Here is a 22,782-nt window from a genome sequence, read left to right as displayed (position 1 = left end):
TTAATGTTTAATAATATTCAGCTTAATCCTGCATCATCCTTGAACATGCTTGGGGTTTCATTTACTCAGGACTTATCTTGGAAAGACCATATTACATCTCTTGTAAAATCTGCTTCCAAGGGATTGGGTGTGCTAAGCCGACTCCACTCTTTCTTTATCCCTGCACAATTGTTGACTCTATACAGGGGTTTTATCTGCCCGTGTGTGGAGTACAACTCTCATGTGTGTGGAGGCTCCCCACATACAGCTCTTCTCAATAGGGTGGAGTCAAAGGCTTTTCATCTCATTAACTCTCCTCCTCTTACTGACTCCCTTCAACCTCTGTCTCTTCGCCTCACTGTTGCATCTTTATCTCTTTTCTATCGCTACTTTAATGGTCACTGCTCCTCTGAACTGTCTGCTTGCATTCCTCCACCTCTACGACGGGCGCGTAGCACCCGTCTGGCAGCAAACTCTCATCCCTTTTCTATCCAACTTTCTAATGCAAGAGTTAACCGTTACTCCCAGTCTTTCATTTATGCAACAGGTCAACTCTGGAACTGTCTCCCTCTGTCTGCATTTCCTGCTGCCTATGATCTCCAGTCTTTCAAACGCAGTGTGTCCAGGCATCTCAGAATGATCAGATCTTGAATTTGGCTCTCTATTGTATTTTGTTTTTCTCTTGGAGGGAACTGTTATTGCGGGCTCATGGCCTTTGGTTCCTTCTTCCTCGCATTTAAAAAAAAAAAAAAAACATTGAACCACCATGGTGACATGACACATTCTTATTTCAATCCAACCTTCAGATAGAAAAATTCACTCAGCTTATTATCCACATGCTCTGCAGCCTTAGCATCCTTATACATACTCTTCACAGCCTTCAAGAACTTCCCATCTACTCCATATATTCTTAATACTTTCCACAATCCTTGTCTGTCCACCCTGTCATATACTTTCTCCAAATCCATGAAGGCTGCATACAACTCCATTCCCTTCTCTAGAAACTTTTCCACTAAGATCTAAGAATGAATATCTGATCTACACAACCTCCTCCCTTCCTACAACCTCTCTGTTCTTCTCCAACTAATTCCTATGTTATTTCCCTAACTCTGTCAATAAGTATCCTGCCATATATTTTTCCTATTACACTAAGAAGGCAAATGCCCCATATGATTACTACACATTTCTTTTTCCCCTTTTCCTTTGTACAGGGGAATAATTATACCTGACTTCTAATCCTCCAGGACTCTAGCTTCCTCCCAGGCTAATCTGCACATCTTCCACATCCATTCTGTTAATATCTCTCCCTCATGTTTCAGCATTTCACCACATACTCCATCAATTCATGATGCCTTCCCCATTTTAAATTTCATCATTGCTTCCACAACTTCCATCCTACTGATTTCTTCCTTTCTTCTCACATCCCTCCTTCTCCCAGCCATTCCCCAGGCACTGATACTTGCATCACTTTCATTCCCTGTGTTCAACAGTTCCTTAAAGTGTTCTCTCCGTCTGCTCACTTTTTCTGCCTTCTCCACTAGTAATTTACCATTTTTATCTTGCAATCCCCAACTAACTAACTTTGGCACCAAGGGCCTTGTTTGGGTGGGGAAGGGGGACGTGTCCCCCCCACTTTTTGGAGCCTGGGAGACAGAGTATCTTTTGCCCCCCCCCCCACCACCACACACACACACACACACTTTTCTGGTTGAAAATTTCAGGAGGAATAGCTTTATGCCTTCCCCCCCCCCCCAAAAAAAAAAAAAAAAAAAAAAAAAAAAAAAAAAGGAAAATCCATTCTATACAGTACAGTACAGTTCAGGTGATATGAAAATCATTCCCTGCTTAGCGGGGCAGGTTGAGTTGTCACCTTAGTCAAGGATTAAGAGAGGTTAATCCCACCAGATATATTTACTTAAGTCAATCTTGACATGTGCACCACCCCTGATGCCTGAGCCAATGAGAATAACTAAAAGAAATGTAGTGGAAAACAGAATTTCTGTTGGCTACCACTGCAGCAGTAGTACAATACAGAATACTAGACTGGGGGTGGGTGCAGCAGCGAATTTTAATTTACACATATGTGCCAAGAGGAGAGAGAAATACAAATCCGCAAAGGAAAACAGAAATATACCTGTAGTAGGATCTTGCCAATACCGTCTAATTGTGCCAGAAAACACCGTTATTAGCAGAAATGTTATTTGCGTGACATTAAAATACATGTCTAATGGGTTTATTGGTGCTGCCATCCCACAACTTTTACCCATTTTTCCCATTTGCAGCCCTCCTATCACTACCTTTTTTTTTTTTCAGAAATAATAAGATTAGTTGCTAAATTGTCTTGAATAATATAGAACTCACCTTGAACAAGTTAGTAAGGTGCAGTGGAATTTCAAATTTCAACATTTTAGAATTCGAATTTCGATGTGTTTTGGGGTGGTCCACCTACCTCACTTTTCGATGCAAAATCACATTTTTTGATGCTCTCAGGGCCAGACTCCAACCAAAACAAGCAAGGATAATATTTTTTATGCGAACCAAAATGCTAGGAGTGAAAGAAAATTAGAAGAAAAAGTGTGAGCCTAGCCTAATGTGTGACATGTGTCAAGAAGAGGATGAAAATCAACATCATTTATTCATATGTGAAGCATACAAAGATATGGTTCCGAGTCAATTTGCCGTCAGATAATTCCCCATCAAAACATGGATGCAGCCAAAGGAGAAATGGCAATATAGGAAAGGGCAGAAATACGCCAAGTATACACTTGCTGACAAGGCGATATACACTTGCTGACAGTATGGCAATACAATGCGGAACTACAGTTAATTAACCACATTTATAGTTCATAAAGTTTACAGGGGATGTGGGTAAAAAATCATGATTTTACATAGTTAGGTTTGGAGGCCCCGGACTCAAACTAATTTTTCCCATGAGAAGTTCAGTTTAAATTTTGATTATTTGAATTTTGCGGTGATTTTTAGGCACCAATGCCCGGCGAAATTTGAAATTCCACTGTGTTTGTTGTGATGATTGTTTAGAGGCCTGTGCATGGAGGCTACTGCGGCGTACCCCCTGACCTCTCGCTGGCCTCGTCCCCACTCCTGCCTCTCGTGCCAGGGTCACCTACTTCCGTCAACAGATCATCAAACCCCACAAAGTCAAAATCTTCAGGATAGTCCGTCATCGACATCATCATCTACTCAACCCTTCTCTATTGTTCTTCCTTGGCTGGCCGGCATTTTGAAAGAAAGCGAGTGATGAGTGACTGATGGCGGGCATTCACTCAGTCGTGATACCATTTCTGGGATTTTCTTGAAATCTGATTTATAAGTCCAGTCATTAGTCATTTATTCTGATGGCTGCTCTCTCTCCATCTCAACAGACTTGAGTTGTGGCAGGAGTGCCAACCATGCTTGTTTAACGGTTGCCAATGTTGTATTATACCAGGCTTTGACAAAGAAATTTACGGCCTGTCAAATGTTATATTTCTTCAGAATACAGCAGCAGTAATTATGGTCAGGGTTGCAGGTATGCCAGGTGGAGCAGGCGAGTCAGGTGGGGCTGTGGAGGTGGAGGGGGAGGCGGCTGGTGAGTCAGGTGGGGTAATGGAGTGGAGGGGACAGTGGCGGGGGAGGGGGTGAAGGGAGGATCCTCCATCTCCTCGTTGCTACTGCTCACATTTTCTGCAATTTCCCACACCTCTTTTTGTTTGTGTTTCATTCCTCATCTTGCTGTGGACATGTTTGTAGTATAACAACTTAGCATTTGTGAAATGACTTATTCATGTGAATCCAAACATTGTTAAAGAAACTGGGTATCTATTTTAACTTACTGTTATTGCCGAAAACGTTATTGTCGAAGTCATTATTGGCGAGATCCTGTTGTAAGCGATAGTATCACGAATTTGGGAAAGCGTGTGTGTTTGGGACACTCACTTCAGATCTCGAGTTTTTGTTGGCCCATACATACACAAAGTAGTATGATGCCGATTGTGTTCCCCCCACATTTGCAGACAAAATGAGGCCCCTGTTTGGCACCCTGTTTAACTTCTTTTACCTCTTTCTAGAACAGAAGAAGTGAGAGGCTGTGGCACAAAAGAAGAAAACACAGTGAGTGGATGAGAAACGGGCATGGAAGAAGTTGAGAAATAGAAGAGAGAGTTATATGTAGAGAGGAAGAGAGAGGTGAAAAGATTAGTAAGAGAGAGTAAGAAGAGAGTGGATGAGGAATTTGGAAGGAAGTTGAGTGTAAAGTGGAAGGAATGTAAGGTAATTTAGATGAGTGAAAATTCAAGTATCAGTTGTTAGGATACTGAGGATTCTCTGTATGCTCATTCCTTATTTCTGTTCACTTAACTCTCCTCTGAATGATGCTGTACATCAAAGTTATGTGTAGAGAAATCACATCATTGTGAGACTAGTGGAATTAAAAAAAAAAAAAAAAAAAGAAAAAAAAAAAAGGACGTGAATTTTGAGGGAGGCGGTAACTCAATCGGTAGAGAGGTGGCCTGCGATCCTACCGGACCCAGGTTGAAATCCCCGCTGGGGCAGGGAATAGTTTAAGGATTTGAATTTCATGTAAAGCAGACTTTACCAACCTACCAGAAGACCTGCCGACATGTTGAAAAAATACCCCCGCTAATACCAATACACCAGTCCTGTATGAGACAATCCTAGCATGTATTCAGTGTGGACGGTGGGTGTTAGCTCCGAAGTGGTGACATGTAGAGGTGTATGATATGTAGGAGGACTACTGGGCCTTGGGAACAGGCTGTGAAGCCTATGCCCAGAGTCGAGTGCATTAAAAAAAAAAAAAAAAAAAAAAAAAAAAAAATAGTAACTCTCTGTTTTGTTCCAGCTACCTGACGACCACGTGGGTTGTGGAGAGCATGGCATGTGCCAACGCAATCAACCATTGGCGACGCATGAAGCAGCTCAAGAAGGTGCCTTTAGCTCCCTCCCCAGACTGTCAGCTCAGTTATCACAATAACCATCTACAAAACATACCTTCTCCACCACCAACACCTCAGTCACATTCACAACCGCAGTTGGACATACTTCTTCAATCTGCTTGCACCACATCTGTGATAGAAGCTGTCACCACTACTACTATGTCATTACCTAACAGGACATCCTCACCTTGCTCTGCATTATTAACAGACACTTTACCACAGCTTCGTTTCAATGTGAACAACACGTCAACTTCACCTGCTTCTGACAGTCAACTTATCACGTGCTCTGACATACATTCCACAGTTCTTGAATTTTCTTCTAATGCATCTTTTCCATGTTCTTCCTCTCATGACACTTTCTCAACCCATCTTGATACCCATTTAACCTCCACCTCACCACCATGCTCTCAGGAGGACGCTAACAACCTGCTGGCATCAGTGACCTCTATCTTGGTACTTCAGGACTCATATACTTACTGCCTGTTGCCTAGTGTGTTCTAAACCTCTCCGCCCTTTGTCTGTAGTGTAGTCTCTCCCTTAATCCCCATACCTGAGTCACAGCTTGCCAGGGCAATAACAATGACCAGACCCTGTAGAATGGGAAATTTTATTATTACTGTTATTAGCCATATCCATTTCTCCATCCATCATCCAATCATACGTTGCCCCATGAGAAGTGTAGGAGCCCGGGGCTAGACAAGTTGGCCCTGACATTTAAGGTGAGAGTGACCAGCATCACTCATCCCTGAGTGGCATTATGTGAGCAGTATACCCTAACCACTCCTTGGATATAAACCTTCACCGGCTCAATCCAATTGGAGCGCCGTAAGTACCCACTAAATGACCAGGCGCCAAAATTTGGTTCTATGGTTACCACCCAGCGTGTTAAATGGTTTCCTGGTGTACAGGAAACCATTTGACTTGTCACTCAGTGTAGAGGCACCCACATGCAGAATGAAAAGGAAAGAATGAAGGAAAGAAAGACAGAAGAAGGAGTTTAAAGTCACCCGTAGGCAGAAGTACGAGGAAAGAATGAAGGAAAGAACGACAGAAGAGGATGGAAGGAAAGAAGGGTGGAGGAGGGGAAAGAGCAGACACCTGAGAGTAGTACTACATCAAGTGAGTGGATGGTGAGAACCCCCACCTACCACAGCAAAACTTATGCTGTACAAGAATAATGCACTGTATCTAGAGTGAGTTACAATGTAAACACTTAGAGTAAATTGAACAGTACAGTACTAGGTTTTGTATGATTACTCTGGTCAGCACTTGATGAGTCCAGCTTTGTTCTTATCATATTATTCATTCATTTTTAGTGTGGTATTCCAAGGTGTTTGAAACTCTAGAATGTTAGACAGCTAAAATTTGCTGGTTATTAACCATATTATTTACATAATATTTTACTCACATTTGACAAAAATCACATTTTCATGCTGCCATTTGAATGGTCGTAAAAGGCGACTAAAAGGGTTGGCAGAGGGTTAGTGCCCCTCCCCGGAAAACAACTAACTAAAAAAAACAAACAATAAGCCTTGGACAAGGACTGACCAAACGTTGACAACCAATGACCGGACAAAGGACATTGCAATTGGAACGTGGAATGTAAGGGGAGCAAATGACGAGGTGAAAGAGAGAGAGATTGTCCAGGTGCTTGAGGATGCAAAAGTGGATGTATGTGGAATAACTGAAACAAAATGGAGAGGAGAAAGTGTGAGAGAATGGGAGTATGGATGGGGTATATGTGCAGGAGTAGGTGAGAATGAGAGGGCAAAGGAAGGAGTATGTATAGTTGTGAGTAAAAGATGGAAGAGGAGCATAAGACAGTATGGATCAGTTGGGTCAAGGATTGTGTGGGTAAAGTTGAAAGTTGGAATACAAATGTGGGCGATTGTGTGTGTGTATGCGCCAACGCAAGATCGTGCTAGAAGAGTGAGAGAAGAGTTCTGGACAAATGTAGAAGTGTGCATGGAAAAGTTTGGAAGGAATGATAGAGTGTTTTTGATTGGTGATATGAATGGTAAAGTTGGGAATGTGAAGGTGGATGGAATAGTTGGTGAGTGGGGTGTGCCTGCTGAGATAGATGAGAATGGGAGTGCGTTAGTGGACATTTGTGGTGGGAGGGGGTTGGTGATAGCCAATACCCTCTTCAGGCATAAAATGATCCACAGGTATACATGGCGAGTGATGAGAAGGGTGGGTGGTGAACTGAATGAAAGGAAGGCAATGATTGATTATGTGTGTGTGGATGAAAGGATGTGAAGATGTGTATTGGATGCAAGGGTTTATAGAGGTTGGTGGAGTGGTCTTTCTGACCACTGCTTGGTGGTGGCCAGAGTTAAAGTTCAAGTAAGATGGAGGAATAGAAGAAGGGAAAGACGAGAGGAAGGAGTAGTTGCAAGGAGAGTGGAAAGGTTACAAGAGGATGAGAAAAAGGCAGAGTATAAGAGAGAAGTGGAGGAACGATTGGGCAAATATGAGTTGGAGCAGATGGGGGACATGGAAGGTGTGTGTAGAATATTTACAGAAGAAATATGTGCAGCATGTGATGTGGTGTGTGGAAGGAAGAGAAGACGGAGGGGGGTGCAAGGAACAGCGTGGTGGACTGAAGAGGTGAAACGGCCTGTGGCACAAAAGAAGAAAGCATACAATGAATGGATGAGAAATAGGGGCGTGGAAGAAGTTGAGAGGCGGAAGAGAGAGTTATATGTAGAAAGAAAGAGAGAGGTGAAAAGATTAGTAAGAGAGAGTAAGAAGAGAGTGGATGAGGAATTTGGAAGGAATTTGAGTGTAAAGTGGAGGGACTGTAAGAAAATATTCTGGAAAGAGGTGAAAAGAGTAAGACAGGGTGGAAGTGGAGTTAGCAGGGGAGTGAAAGATAAAAATGGTAGATTACTAGTGGAGAAGGGAGAAAAAGTGAGCAGATGGAGAGAACACTTTAAGGAATTGTTGAACGTGGAGGATGGAAGTAATGCGAATATAAGTGGCTGGGGAATGGCTGGAAGAAGGAGGGAGGTGAGAAGACAGGAAGAAATCAGTAGGATAGAAGTTGTGGAAGCAATGAAGAAAGTTAAATCAGGGAAAGCCCCAGGAATTGATGGAGTGTGTGGTGAAATGCTGAAGCATGGGAGAGAGATAGTAGTAGAATGGATGTGGAAGATGTGCAGATTGGCCTGGGAGGAAGGTAGAGTCCCGGAGGATTGGAAGTCAGGTATAATTATTCCCTTGTACAAAGGAAAAGGGGAAAAAGAAGTGTGTGGTAATCATAGGGGCATTTGTCTTCTTAGTATAATAGGAAAAGTATATGGTAGGATACTTATTGACAGAGTTAGAGAAAGAACAGAGAAATTAGTTGGAGAAGAACAGGGAGGCTTTAGGAAGGGAAGAGGTTGTGTTGATCAGATATTCATTCTCAGATCTTTAGTGGAAAAGTTTCTAGAGAAGGGAAAGAAGTTGTATGCGGCTTTCATGGATTTGGAGAAAGCATATGACAGGGTGGATAGACTAGGATTGTGGAAAGTGTTAAGAATATATGGAATAGATGGGAAGTTGTTGAATGCTGTGAAGAGTATGTACGATGGTGCGAAGGCTGCAGTGCGTGTGGATGGTGAACTAAGTAAATTTTTCTCTTTGAAAGTTGGGTTGAAACAGGGATGTGTCATGTCTCCATGGTTGTTCAATCTGTACATGGATGGGGTAATAAAAGAGGTACAAGGTAGGGTAGTGGATGTTGGAGTGGCCCTGGTGAGAGAGGATAGTGTTTGGAAACTCCCTGTACTGTTGTTTGCAGATGATACCGTGTTGTTGAGTGAAGACAAAGGGGAGCTGCAAGGCTTGGTGGATGAGTTTGAGAGAGTGTGTAAGAAACGGAATCTAAAGGTGAATGTAGGGAAGAGTAAAGTGATGGTCTTTGAGAGAGGTGAAGTCAGCGAATGTACAGCGAGGTTGGATGGTGAGGAATTGGAAAATGTGAGTATGTTTAAGTACTTGGGTAGTGTGATGAGTAAGGATGGAGGTTTGGAGGGTGAAGTGCTTGAAAGGGTACAGCAGGGAAGAAAGGTTGCTGGTTCTTTGAAAGCAGTGATAAGAAACAAGGAAGTGAGCATGGAAGTGAAAAAGTTACTACATGACAGTACTGTGATACCAACTCTAACATACGGAAGTGAAGCTTGGACGTTGTTGGAAGGACACAAGTCAAGAGTGAGAGCCGTGGAAATGAGTTATTTAAGAGGAGCCTGTGGAGTCACATGGAGAGACAGGCTGACGAATGAGGATATAAAGGAGCGTTGTGGTGTTGATGTGGATGTGATAGGAAGCGTTATGAGGAACACACTGAGGTGGTTTGGCCATGTGGAGAGGATGGAGGGTCAAAGACTGACGAAGAGAGTGTATGTGAGTGAGGTGGAGGGGGAAAGATGGAGGGGGAGGCCGAGGATGAGATGGAGAGATGGGGTGGAGAGGTATATGAGAGAGGGGGGTGTGAGTTGGGAGCAGGGGAGTGAAATGGCGGGGGACAGGGCGACTTGGAGGCGATTTGTTTGTGGCCGCCCCAAACGGGATTGAGGCGTCTGGCAATAGATAGATAGATAGATAGATCTACTCAGGTGTGAAGAAACTCTGGAGACATGAGCACCTTAGACTGGTGTATGCCAGCCAACATGTGCAGTCAAAGAAATAAATATCTTCCCAGTTCCGTCTGAAGATGATATACAACTGGTGAAGTGCAGTGAAAACCGTATCTCCACTAGTGTGTGTTTCAGATGGTTTGATTTTTCCACTATGTTTTTGCCAAACTTTGTGAAGATATATGTGTCTCTCTCTCTCTGTATGTTTGTCAACAGCAACAACATCTGTGGCAGAAGTATGATCGGAGCAGGAGCTATTTCAGATGTAACATTGTGTGTAATAGGACATGTGATGACAGTGTTGATGATTAATATTAGCCACTGTGCCTGTTTTGGGCTGTCATTTAAACTTTAAAATGACTGTGAGGGGACAGTTTTGATAAATGAGCAGATAGGCTGTAAAATGGAGAGGTGGTTGAACTACCTGCATGGGGGTACCAAACAAATCCATATTCTATCTATCTATTGCCAGATGCCTCAATCCCGTTTGGGGTGGCCACAAACAAATCGCCTCCAAGTCGCCCTGTCCCCCGCCATTTCACTGCCCTGCTCCCAACTCACACACCCCCTCTCATGTACCTCTCCACCCCATCCCTCCATTTCATCCTCGGCCTCCCCTTCCCTCTTCCCCCCTCCACCTCACTCACATACACTCTCTTCGTCAGTCTTTCACCCTCCATCCTCTCCACATGGCCAAACCACCTCAGTGTGTTCCTCATAACGCTTCCTATCACATCCACATCCACACCACAACGCTCCTTTATATCCTCATTCGTCAGCCTGTCTCTCCATTTGACTCCACAGGCTCCTCTTAAATAACTCATTTCCACTGCTCTCACTGTTGACTTGTGTCCTTCCAACAACGTCCAAGCTTCCCTTCCGTACGTTATAGTTGGTATCACAATACTGTCATGTAGTAACTTTTTCACTTCCATGCTCACTTCCCTGTTTCTTATCACTGCTTTCAAAGAACCAGCAACCTTTCTTCCCTGCTGTACCCTTTCAAGCACTTCACCCTCCAAACCTCCATCCTTACTCATCACACCAAATAATAGGGAATGACAATGCATTTGGAGATATAGAAACCAAGTACTATCGTTCATTGATTTTCGGTTAAAATATATACAGTATTGTGCGTGCACAAACTTCCATCCTTACTCATCACACCAGATAATAGGGAATGACAATGCATTTGGAGATATAGAAACCAAGTACTATTGTTGATTGATTTTTGGTTAAAACATATACAGTATTGTGCGTGCACAATATGTAAGCAAGTAAATGGGATTGCTATAGTTTTGGGTAGGCTCCTCATTAAGGATCAGACTTTGCGTATAAATATAGTATGATGAATGTTAAAAAGTGTAACTCAATGAGATCCCATTAAAAAGATTGTTAAGAAGCCAAGAGACATATCATAATTATTTTATTCAGGACAAAATCCATAGGACCAGTACCCTGGTCCAGATAGGAAATAGTCTTGAGGATCCCAGTAAAAAAAGAAAGTTAAATTTCAAGAGGCCGTTTCGAATAAATTTATTAGGACAAAAACCATTGGAAACTGCGGTGCTCTGGTCCTGTTGGGGATTTGTCTTGGTATGTTTTAGTGGGGAATTGTTGTGATAGTAGGTGCATCCATTGTTTATACTGTATATCGTCCTTGCTCCACCCACTCTTCAGCCAGCCACTAGGATGTGAAAGGAGGAGGAAACCTATCATGACCAGTTTTTTTCTCACAGCTACTGGGGATGTGACTGGTGCAGAAATTTCTTGACCGATGAAATTAGCATTAGGAAAATGTGGCGTAAAGTACACTACACGACAAATTTCAACTTTTTATCAAGTTCAGAAATGAGAGTGGGTGATCTGAGGTAAAATGACGGTACTTATGACAAATATATTTTTATCTTTTCTCCATCACACACAGATTTCTGAAATTTAGCCTTGAAATTTTTTTTCCACTAATCAGAAATCAATATGCTCCCTTTGCCTGGTTATACTGAGAATATTTTTTGATTGAGAAATATTAATTGTGATGTAAAAGCAACATCTATCTATCTATCTATCTATTACCAGACACCATAATCCCATTTGGGGTGGCCATTTGACTCTTGAGTTATTTGTTTCACAGGGAGGGGCACTAACCCTCCACCAACCCACTTGACACGTAGGCAGAACGTATGGTTTGGTCAAATGGTATAATATATATAATAACACTGTACCGTACACAGATAAACATGTTTTTTATTTACCTTATTGTGGTGAACACAGCTGAAGTGGTCAGGCAGTCCACACTGCTTCTGCCTTTATCGGACATTTTCTGATATACAGCAATTTAGTCAGGTAGATCCTCGAGTCCGACAAAAGCGAATTCTGATCTATTGAAGTCCGTTATATCGAGGTTTTACTGTATTTCTATGAGGAAACGAGAAAGAAAGAAACATGGTAAATTAACACATTTTATATTCACCATAAGCAAGTACAGTACAACCATTCGAGACTAAGTGAATACAAAATCAGGCAGATAGAGGCATAAATAAAGGCAAGGGAAAAAAATAATTCAGCAACAACTTTGGCCGTCCAAAACACCGTTGCAGCACTGCAGCACAACCGTAAGATAATTTCCTTTTGCAGAACGTAAAACCGACCCAAACTGTCCAGCAGGAAATGTTTGTATACCAAAATGTCACTAATGAAACATCATAAAACTCTTTCTCAGTAACAATTACCATAAAACATATATTTCTATGAGAAAACACAAAGGAAATAAAAAACATTGTGAATCAGCGCATAATTTATGTTCGCCAAACATTCTTTGTAACACCATAAGCAAGCACAACTATTAGAGATTACGAGGAATAATATCTATCTATCTATCTATTGCCAGATGCCTCAATCCCCCACGGGATGGCCACAAACAAACTGCCTCTACGTCGCCCTGTCTCACACCATTTCACTGCCCTGCTCCCAACTCACACACCCCTCTCTCATAAACCTCTCCACCCCATCCCTCCATCTCACCATTAGCCTTCCCCTCCCTCTCCTCCCTCCACCTAACTCACACACACTCTCCTCATCAGTCTCTCACCCTCCACCCTCTCCACATGGAATAATAAAATCATGGAAATTGAAGCAAAACCAAGGGTCTGAGGACAAAAAGTTTAAGAAGTACCGCGAGTGCAGAAACAGGGGGGGGTTCTACCAGCATTCAGCCAAGGCCGAGCCAGCCCACATCCTGAGTAATTGCTCGTGGTTGGACGCAGTCTGCGTCGTCCAGTAATGAGAGGGTTAACTGCAACAGCAAATAATGCTACACTCAAACACTCCTCTGTGGCACCTCCTCCTCCTCAGAGTACAGGGGAGAGTTCACATCCCACACACACACACACACACACACACACACACACACACACACACACACACACACACACACACACACAGGAAACTTATTGTAATTCACTGTGGGTTGGTCTTCCAAATAATATACTAACAAAAGTTCAGTCTGTGTTGAACAGGGCAGCACGACTTATCTTTGGTCTCCCCCCCGAGAACCTCAACTACCCCGTTTCTGATTGAGTTGCATTGGTTACTAGGAAGCAACATGCAGAAACAAAATCAGGTGTATTATTCCACTGCTGTTTGTTAATTTTGCTGTGAATACAAGTGCTTGTAGTACGTTTTTTGATTACCGGTATTTCTTTTTGTGCTGTACATTGGTTTCCTGTGTCAGCATCCAACAGTAGTCCGCCGTCATAACAGCACCAATTCTACCTTGGTATCTTTGTTCCATTACCGCAACATCCTGGTGAAAACATTCACCCTGTTTGTCACTAGCATCACCCAAGTTTGTTGGAAAAAAAATGAGATGTGGGTGAAGATGGTTTTTATGGGACATATGGCATCCAAGTTTATGGTACGCAACAAGGAACTCTTCAGTGATTTCCTCATTATCTTCACTGTGATGGCTACCCAGAAAACCAGCATTTAAAGAAACCTCCAAGCCATAAGTTCACCACCCAGAGGGTTTCATCAAGTTGACTGTCTTTCAGCAGGCTACGAATTTGTGGGCCAGTGAAAATGCCCTCCTTCAGTTTGGCATCACTTATTATTCAGGTGTGTGAAGCCTGCACCTGTCTTATCCAGGCCTTTGACAAAGTTTTTCATCAAGCCAAACTAGATATGAAGAGGTAGAAGTATTATATCTTCCACTTGGACGAGTGGTTCATTCCATCCTGTATGTTGTGTACACTGGCTTCATAGGAATTTTGGGGAGGCCACTCATGCTGGATGTAGTGCTGCCACACATCATAGCTGTCCCATAAACATGGGAAGCAACAGTATTTCTTGAAACCTCCTTGTAGTCCAAGCAGCATGGCAACCACTTTCAAATTGCTGCAGATTTTCCATTGAAATTCATCATACTCAGTCAAAATTAGGAGTTTTTGCATCGTTTTTGCATCAGTTCGTATGTTACCATCATTTCAGGAGCCAAAACAAGTGGTATACTGGGTAACATGTTCCCACTGTGGAGGAGAACAGCCTTCAGCCCTGAATGCTGGAGTCGGTAAAAAGTCGCCGTTCGTCAGGATCTTGAATCCTTCCCAAGGCTTCAGACAGGCCAGTGATATTGCTGGAGTAGCATACTCCTCTGTCTGACTTGAAAAAACATTCCAAATTTGATTGCCACTTCCTGAACCTCGTCATCTTTGTGTCTGGATGCAACAAGTTCGATTTTTGCCAGCTTGAAGTGAGTAGTTCTGACTGCTGTTTTGATAAATTTAAGTCGGGTACAAGATCATTAGGGTCACCTTGGGTGACTATATGGGGTACTTTGCCAGACAGCTGTCATTCAAAGTTAGAATCAGAGGCAGCTGCTCCAGATGCTTCTCCACCTTCATTAAGTCTGGAATACACATTCATCTATTGGTGACTTTGGAATGGGAAGATCCTCCGTGTGGTTGACTGATCTTATTGCAGATGGTACATTTGGATGAATAGTGTCATTCTTATTTTTCGAAGAAGATCCCACAAGTTTTGTCATGCAGAAGTAGCAATCTGTTGTGTGGTCTCTAGGTTCTCTCTACATCATGGGAACTGCAAAAGGCTTCCCTGTTTTCCCTCCTGCAAGCCATTTATGAAGAGTTAATTCAAGTCACGAAGCAGATATGAGACGCCCATCATTTGTCTAGGTCGCCAATCTTAACGCATATTTCTAGATGCAGAATTTCACAAGCTTTCACATGGTGCTGTCGTAATTCTGATACGGCCAATAGTTTTCAAGAAAATCACCAAATATTCCCCCCCCCCTCCCACACCAAAAACCAAGAGAAAACTGACTGTTTGAGAGTGCTGGCCTTGAAATAGACACCCTCCCCTATGATGCACCAAAGATTGACACACTTCATGCAAGAATTAATTTTTGGTGAGTATTTTTGTCCAGAATTGCCTAATCAGCATCCCTTCAGACCACCACTGATTGTGACTCAAAGTGTGTCATGGGTTACTCTTCAGCCCTACACTCTTGTGATGCATTTTGAGTCATTGTGCACAAGAGGGTTAAGTTACTCTTCCAAATAACCCCAAGGATGTCCATATTATACCCCGACGATGCTCGGGGGGTTTTCCCTGTGGTGCACAAGGAAGGGTTTGAATTTCGGATCCCCCTTTGCATTTGCACCAAGGAGGGCAAGGCAGTTCTTTGCTGCCTTAAGACCTGGTGCACACCATTTTTCCTTGCTTATGTCTGTCTTCCAGAAGATATATTTCCAACACAGGGCCGTTTCATTGAAGTTGAAGACCTGTTTTGGAGAGTATCCCCCATCCTCCAAGATTGCCTTCAGTTTCACAGGGAAGGCCTCAGCTCCCACAGTGTCAGCATTAGCAGCCTCTCTATGCATCATTGCTTATCTAAGAATAGCATGGGCCTTAAACCACTCAAAGCAACTTGTGCTGACCTCGAACTCCTACATGGCGTCCGTGCCTTGGTAATCCTTGAGATCCTTCCACAGATCGAGAACCTTAGTGCAAATAAAACTTTGATGCAGTGGCTTCTTTTCATGGTTCAGTTCATTAACCCACAGAGTTAGGAGTTGCTCTATCTCCTCCATTATAGGCTCCTTTGCCCTTTTTAGTCATTTAGCAGTAAGGTTAATCACATTCTACAACACTGCAAGTACAGGATCAATTTCTTCATTTCCATTCAGAATGTAGACTGGGGCAGCCTTAGGGCCTCGACGCGCATTCTCATTCCCTGCTTCTCCATGTGGCACTTAACAATGTCTGATTTCACATCAAGGGAAAGGCTATGCCTTGCCCTTTTAGGCTTGTCTTCAGCAGCATCAGCAGCACCATACATTTCGCTGAGGTTAGCATCAGACGTGATTTCTAAGTTATGAGTTTTAGTTATTTTGTACACAGAAAGTTACCTCGACTTGATATCACGCACAGCACTACTCATTGCATACATACACTGTTATTTGGTGATGACAGTTGTGTTTTGATGGTTTTATACAAGTGAGAATGTTAGATAACTTGGAGCACACAAGGGGAATGATAACAGGTGTAGGACATTTGAATGAGTGGGTGAGCAAGACGAGGTCATCAGAGCAGTGGTGTGAAGGAGGCTGCCTGTGTGGTGGGCTGAGATGGGGGTTCTTTGCCTGTAAACATGGGCTGTCATCTTGGGTCAAACTTCAGAGTGGTGGCTTGTGTGCGTAACTGTGTCCACATGAAATTCTCAAATTCTCATAAGTGGCTGTCACATATATGATCATAGTGAATTCGCAAACATTGCACCATCATTATTGTGAAACTGAGTCCAAGCGTTCAGTTCATCATTATAGCCATTTATCACATAGTAAACAAACGTCTTACTAGGTTAGGATCATTCTTCCTGATTTGTGTCCAAAAGCTCATACATATTTGTCATAAAGGAAAGCGCACACAGATTGCACTTAGCTAGTACCTGTACAGTTTTTCACTGGATGTCTTTATTAAGCCCTTTTTTCAATGTTTTATTGCCTGTAAATAAACTATTGTGCATTATATGCCGCTGCTTTTTCACATGTTTTTGATGGGAAGTAATTTCATCATAATTTCAAACAAAGAATACACAGCACACACAGCTGGTGTCTGCACAACCATTCACTCAGTGTCTTTACTTTGTTCAGTTTAATATTGTGTTGTCCGTGAGTGATATGCAGTTTGTGACGCTGCTCCTTGCATGATGTTTTGGTGGGGACTAGACTGGGACTGAGTTTTAAAATAAATGATAAACAGAATGCACATAGCTGGTATCTACACTATTATTCACTCAATCTCCCTATGTATCTTTTTATTCCAGTAATTTTTTATTTTAGCATATACTGTGTACAGTATTGTAATTTGTGATATACTGTACAATGCTGTTCTTTACATGTTGCTTTGGTGGGGTTAGGCAGTACTGAGCATCACTGCCTGCATCCTTGACCCACATGAGGCTGCTTCCTTGACCACAAGAACAGCTGACACAAGACACACCAGTATACGCAACTCACATTGTATTTTTTCTTTTCTTTCCTTAATTTTGAATGGCAGAATTACAGCATAATGTAACTATAAACTTTGAATGGCAGAATGACAGCATACTGTTACTATCCAGCTCAACACAGTGCAGTATCCGGCATAGTTATCATGGCTTTATTAAAGCACTATCCAGCTAAATTATGCAACATCTGGCACTGAAACAGGATGTAACCGGCAGTCCAGTGCAGCATTCAGTGTTGAGGCATCTCAACCAGCTCATAAGCGGTAGCCAACCAGTGCCAGGGGAAATCCCGAAACTCGGGAGCCACTGAAAATGCATGCTATGCGCCGGCCAATCAGAATTTTTCATGGGTGTAGCTTATCCAGCGTGCAAATAATTCCGGCGTGCTGTCATTCTTGCCCGTGGATGTCGTGGAGTCAAAACATGCCTGTGTGCTCCGCTGTTCTGACCATGTGGTCACAGAACCCAGGTGCTTCGACTAACTCTGTTGCATCCTATGTTTGAGCTACTGTACTGTATTGTATTGCAAAGTTAATGGCCTGTCAGTGCTCATGTCCTAGTGCTGTGTTGCAGTTGTTAAACTACTCCTGTACAGTATTGTGTACTGTGCTGTTTAAGAGTGCGAACCTTCTGGTGCAGTTTCTTCCCATCGATGCCAACGCTTGGTGAGTACATGTAATTGTACACTATGTGCAGTATTGTATTGCTGTATTGTATCATTACTGTATTGTTTTTATATGCTTAGTTTTCATCTTTTACTCATGGAAAAGCTTTTAGCGTAGAGGGTTGAGACAGGTAGAATCTCATTACATGTATCTGGTTGAAAGCCGAATGTTGTGCCAGTTATGCAATATCCTGCATTTCACGTTATTTGATGTGGGGCTTGGCTGAATTACAACAGATAATCGAGAATCAGCTGTACCATATAAGTGTAATTTGAATCAGTTCCTAACTCTTAAGATGTCGTAAATCTGACTTGTTGCAAAAGAGCCATATTAACTCGGATCCCCCTCTCCCAACACAACATAGTCATCTTTACTGCAGTCACAGGATGAGTTTAAACTGCACTCTTATTACCGTTATTCTTGAATAATTGGTATTTAATGTGCCTAATGATCAGTGTGTGTGTATGAATGTGTTTGGTAGTGGTATAGGTGTCAGTAGGTCTATATTAGGGACATCGTAAAAAAAAAAAAAAAGTCAAGATCTCCCTTCCTCCCATCAGCCTTGTTATAATGGGTCTTATGGTACTGTTTACATGGTCATCATTAACAGGATTCGTTTATCCCCCCCACCCTCCCAAGTAACCGTGTAAACAGCGAGTCCACTGTTTTAAGAATTTCTGTAACCTGGGCTACATTATCATCTTTCTAGTTGTGATGGAAATTGCAGGAATTATGTAACAGCCAACACAATTGTTCCATGGTGATAGGCAGCTTATATAAGCATTGCATAGTGAAATCTGTATTTCTGCAGGGAAGGGTGATGCTCAGGAAAGAGGAATTTATAGAATATATTGGTTTTGGACCAGATAATGAAGGTAATGGAGAGAGTCCTAGATGGTGTAATAAGGGAAAGAGTGAATATTGACAAGATGCATAAGGGATACCAGACAAAGGGACCATTGATCCAATATGCATCGTCCATCGGCCTCAGGAAAATGTATAGGAAGGAAGAGAGAGTTGTACTTTGTTATAGTGAGAAGGAGAAAGCTTTTGACAAAATGCTAAAGGAGGTGATAAAGTGGACAATGAAAAAGATTGGAATTGAGGAATGGTTGGTTAGAGTGATTATGGCAATGTATGAGGATCCTCACACCTGGATAAGAGTGAACGGAGGTTGGAGTGATGAATTTTCTGTGAGCACTGATGTGCATCATGGGTCATTTTTAAACTGCTTACTGCATATTATGGTGCTTGATTCTCATTTGTGTGCCTTCAGAGCTGGACTCCCATGGGAGCTATTGTGTGCTGATGACTGGGTGTTTATTGCAGAGAATGTGAGGGTAAGAGAGAAAAGACGTAGAAGTGGTGAGATGGAATAGGGTACACTTGCAGACTTTTCTGCAGTAAACACTAATTCGAAATATGGAGAGTGTGACATCATATCAAAGCAGCTGCTGTAAAATCATTTGGCTGGTATCTGTGCTTGTGGAAGATGTGACGGGTAAAGGTGGGAAGGGTGTGCAGGAGGGCGTGAAAAGTGGTAAGAGTAGAGCAGGTGTAGGAGGGGGAGTGGTATTGTAGCCATTTATTGGTTTAGTACACTAAAGATGGATTGTAATAGATTAATGTGGGAAGGGGGGGAAGGTAGATTATGCATTGCTTTTGCATTCGCAGGTTCCACATAAATACTGGTGTTAGGAAGCCGCATGAATGTTTTGAAGTCACACTAGTCTGTTATGATCTATCTTTAGTGTTGTAAACCAATAAATGGCTACACAACGCTCCTCCTTCTACACCTGCTAACCTCCTGCCCCACTTCCACACCCTCCTGCACATGCTCCCATCCTTTGCTTCACAGGCACAGTTACCAGACAATGATTCCATTGCAGCTGCTTCAAGATAATAAGTCACACTCTCCACAAGGGCGTGGGAGTAAGTGCAAATAAAACAAATGTGATATCTAGGGCATGTGGCAGCACTGTCAAAGCAGAGGGAGTGTGGACATCAGCAGTTTGTCACATGAATGTAGACAGTAACTCTGTTTTGTGCAGTGTTTGTGATAAATGGATGCATAAAAGTTGTAGTGGTATTAGAGGCAGGCTGTAAAATAAAGTTGATCATAAGAGTGAAGGATGTAAATCAGAATATACAGAAGCAGAGAGGTGGGAAAGGATTAATCATCTTGGAGATTTATTTTAGTGTATGGAAGAGTTATGTTATTTGGAGGACATGATATGTGCTGGAGGTGGGACTGGAGCTAGCATGGTGGCAAAGGTAAGGAGTGGTAGATTTGTTATTTTGGGGAACGTGGTACTTGCTGGAGGTTGGCCTGGAGGTGGCAAGGGTAAGGAGTGGTTGGAAGAAGTTTCGGAAGTTGTTGCCCCTCCCGACATCTGTGTTACGGGATCCATGAATGCAGCATATGTCAGGAGTGTAATGTTGTATGGTAGTGAGACTTGGGCTGTAAAGGAGGAGAATATGCATAGGTGCAAAAATATAAGAATGATTTGACAGATGTGTAGTGTATCCTTGAGTGTAAGGTCTAATGGGGTTAGGATTGTAAATGAAGAGTTTAGAGAAAGGATGAGACTTGAGCTTTAGTATTATGATGAGAAGAGTTAGATTGAGATGGTTTTGGTATGTGGAGAGGATGGAGGATGTCAACTGTGTGTGGAGGGTAAGAGGTTTGAATGTTGAGGGTAGAGTTTTGAGAGTTGAAATGGGAAAACTCATTGTGTGTGGGTTCAGGGATAAGAGACTGAACTGAGATTTCTTGAGGGAGTCTTGAGATGGAGCAGCAGAGAGAGTTGCCATTAGGTAACCAAGGTCGGCACATGCAAGCATGTTCGGCCCTTTATAAATGGGGAAAAAAAAAAAATACAATATCATACAAGTATGCAGCCTGTATATAATTTTGTAAGTGATGAATAATTGGGGCACTCACCATCCACTCACATGATGTAGTGCTACCCTTGGGTATCTACCCTTTCCTCTCTTCCATCCATCTTTCCTTCCATCCTCTTCTGTCGTTCTTTCATTCATTCTTTCCTCGTCCTTCTGCCTACGGATGACTTTACACTCCCTCTTCAATCTTTCCTCTTCCTTCTACCTGAGGGTGACTTAACACTGAGTGACAAGTAAGGGAATGGACGCTGGGTGGTAACCATAGAACCAAATTGTGGCGCCTAGTGGTTTAGTGGGTAATTACGGTGCTCCAGTCAGATTGAGCCGGTGAAGATTTATATCCAAGGGGTGGTTGGGGTTTATTGCTCACATATTACCATTCAAGGATGAGTGAGGCTGGTCACTCTCATTTTAAATGTCAGTACCAACTTGCCTAGCCCGGGGCTACGCTTCTCATGGGGCAACGTAGGATTGGATGATGAATGAATAATTGGTAATCATAGGTTACTTGATTGTCTTCCCAATACAAACTGTATTGACCAGTTTAGAAATTTTATAGTAGGCTATGTAATAACCTGAGAACTGCAGCATGCCTTTTATGAACAAGATTTTCAGCCTGAAGTGTGAGTTTCAGTAAGGAGCAGTTTCATGCAAACTTTATGCCTTATTAGGCTAGCTGTCATCTCTCATCTCTACCTGTAAGGTTGAGCCCAGAAACAAGGAGCAGTAGCTTCAGTGAAAGAAATTTATGTAAGGTGTTGGCACCCAAGCAAGGCTCAGGTCTGTTTAGAGAAACTGGTTCTTTAAGCTAAAATCAAATGCATGGCCAGGAGTGGGTAAGTAAGAAAATGGATGAAATAAGTTACCGAAAGTATAACACTATCACACTTAAGTTATGGCATATTGGTTTAATTGGCAACTCACTCAGGCTTTGACATATTCAATCCCACTAGGGTAGTTGATGGTTTTGTGGCAAATGGGAAGTTTCCAACCACAATAACTCCATTATGATGGTGAGCTGCACAATGTATTTCATAAGTAGGTGTGTCATACCATTATCAGGTTGCTGATGTAGTGCATTTGAATTCATTTCACTGTGGCTGTTAAATCGTGCTGCATCATGAACAGTTTTGTGGCCCACCCAGCCACTGTCCATCAAGTTAGTTATTGCAGTATTGTAAAGTGGTATGCAGTACAAGAAAATTATGCCCTAGATTAGTAGTTTACATCATACTGATGCCACAATAATGCAGGGCATGAATATCACAGTGCAGTGGTGGCAACATTTGTGTATACATGATGTGAAATTCTTAAAATAAAATTTATACAGATGTTCAGTATATGGGTTACATACTGTGTATTTCTGACAGCCAGATATTTTGTGCAGATTTCCAGTATTTGCCAAGAATCTTGTGAAGCCATTATCTGTTATTGTATTGTATTGAGTTTTGTTTATTAACTGTTCATTTTCAAAGCATATCTACAGAATTTAAAATTATAGGTCCACAATGCTCAAGTTTGGCTCAAGCCTACCAAGGGGTGGCTTGAGCTTGGGAACCTTGGCTTGACGTGCGATAGGATCAGGTCTTGTTTATTCGTATCAACTTTAGGCAAACTCCTCCCAAGTCCAACTTGAGAATGACTTAACCACCAAGTTTGACTCAAGTCTCATGCCGGCAATGGAGCCATAGTTTCTTTGCAACTTTTTGGTATTCTGGAGTTGATTCCACCTTTGCTTAAGCCTTCAAAGGTTTGAGATTTGCTCCCAGCCCTCATTCTGCGAGGGTGGCAGTTGTAAGTAGCAGAGACCTCTCTACCTGTAGCTGGTTCTAGTTCATTCCCTGTCACATTACTGGATTTTTTATGTCATAAAAGGTGGTAAGTAGGGGCACCCATCATCCACTCACTTGATGTAGTGCTGCCTACTTCTTCCTTTATGTCCATCATTCTTTTTCTGTGTCTGCCCTTGTCTCTTCCAGTTTCCCATCTTTCCTGCCACCTGTCACCTTCTGTTACTGTTCTTCCAGTTGACTCTATACTGAATGATGTTAAGGTTTCCTGTAACCCAAGAATCTATTTACAATGTTTGGTGGAAACCATGTAGCCAGATAACAGGGTGATGTGGAGCTTACTAT

The 22,782-nt window shown here is 42.4% G+C and overlaps 1 protein-coding gene across 1 annotated transcript in view; it reads left to right on the top strand.

Moving 5' to 3' along the window:
- The window catches only part of LOC145400999 (putative sodium-coupled neutral amino acid transporter 12), a 406,122-nt gene that overhangs the window by 120,226 nt on the left and 263,114 nt on the right, over positions 1–22,782 (top strand). Inside the window, exon 3 of the mRNA XM_080273357.1 lies at positions 4,838–4,922. Within this exon, the coding sequence (XP_080129483.1) occupies positions 4,838–4,922 (85 nt within the window). The remainder of the gene's footprint in view (positions 1–4,837; positions 4,923–22,782) is intronic.

This window comes from Coenobita brevimanus, chromosome 54 (genome assembly GCF_032717465.1).
Source record: "Coenobita brevimanus isolate Jiangsu-jjx chromosome 54, ASM3271746v2, whole genome shotgun sequence".
Lineage (NCBI taxonomy): Eukaryota > Metazoa > Arthropoda > Malacostraca > Decapoda > Coenobitidae > Coenobita > Coenobita brevimanus.
This window is presented reverse-complemented; position numbering and strand designations above follow the sequence as displayed.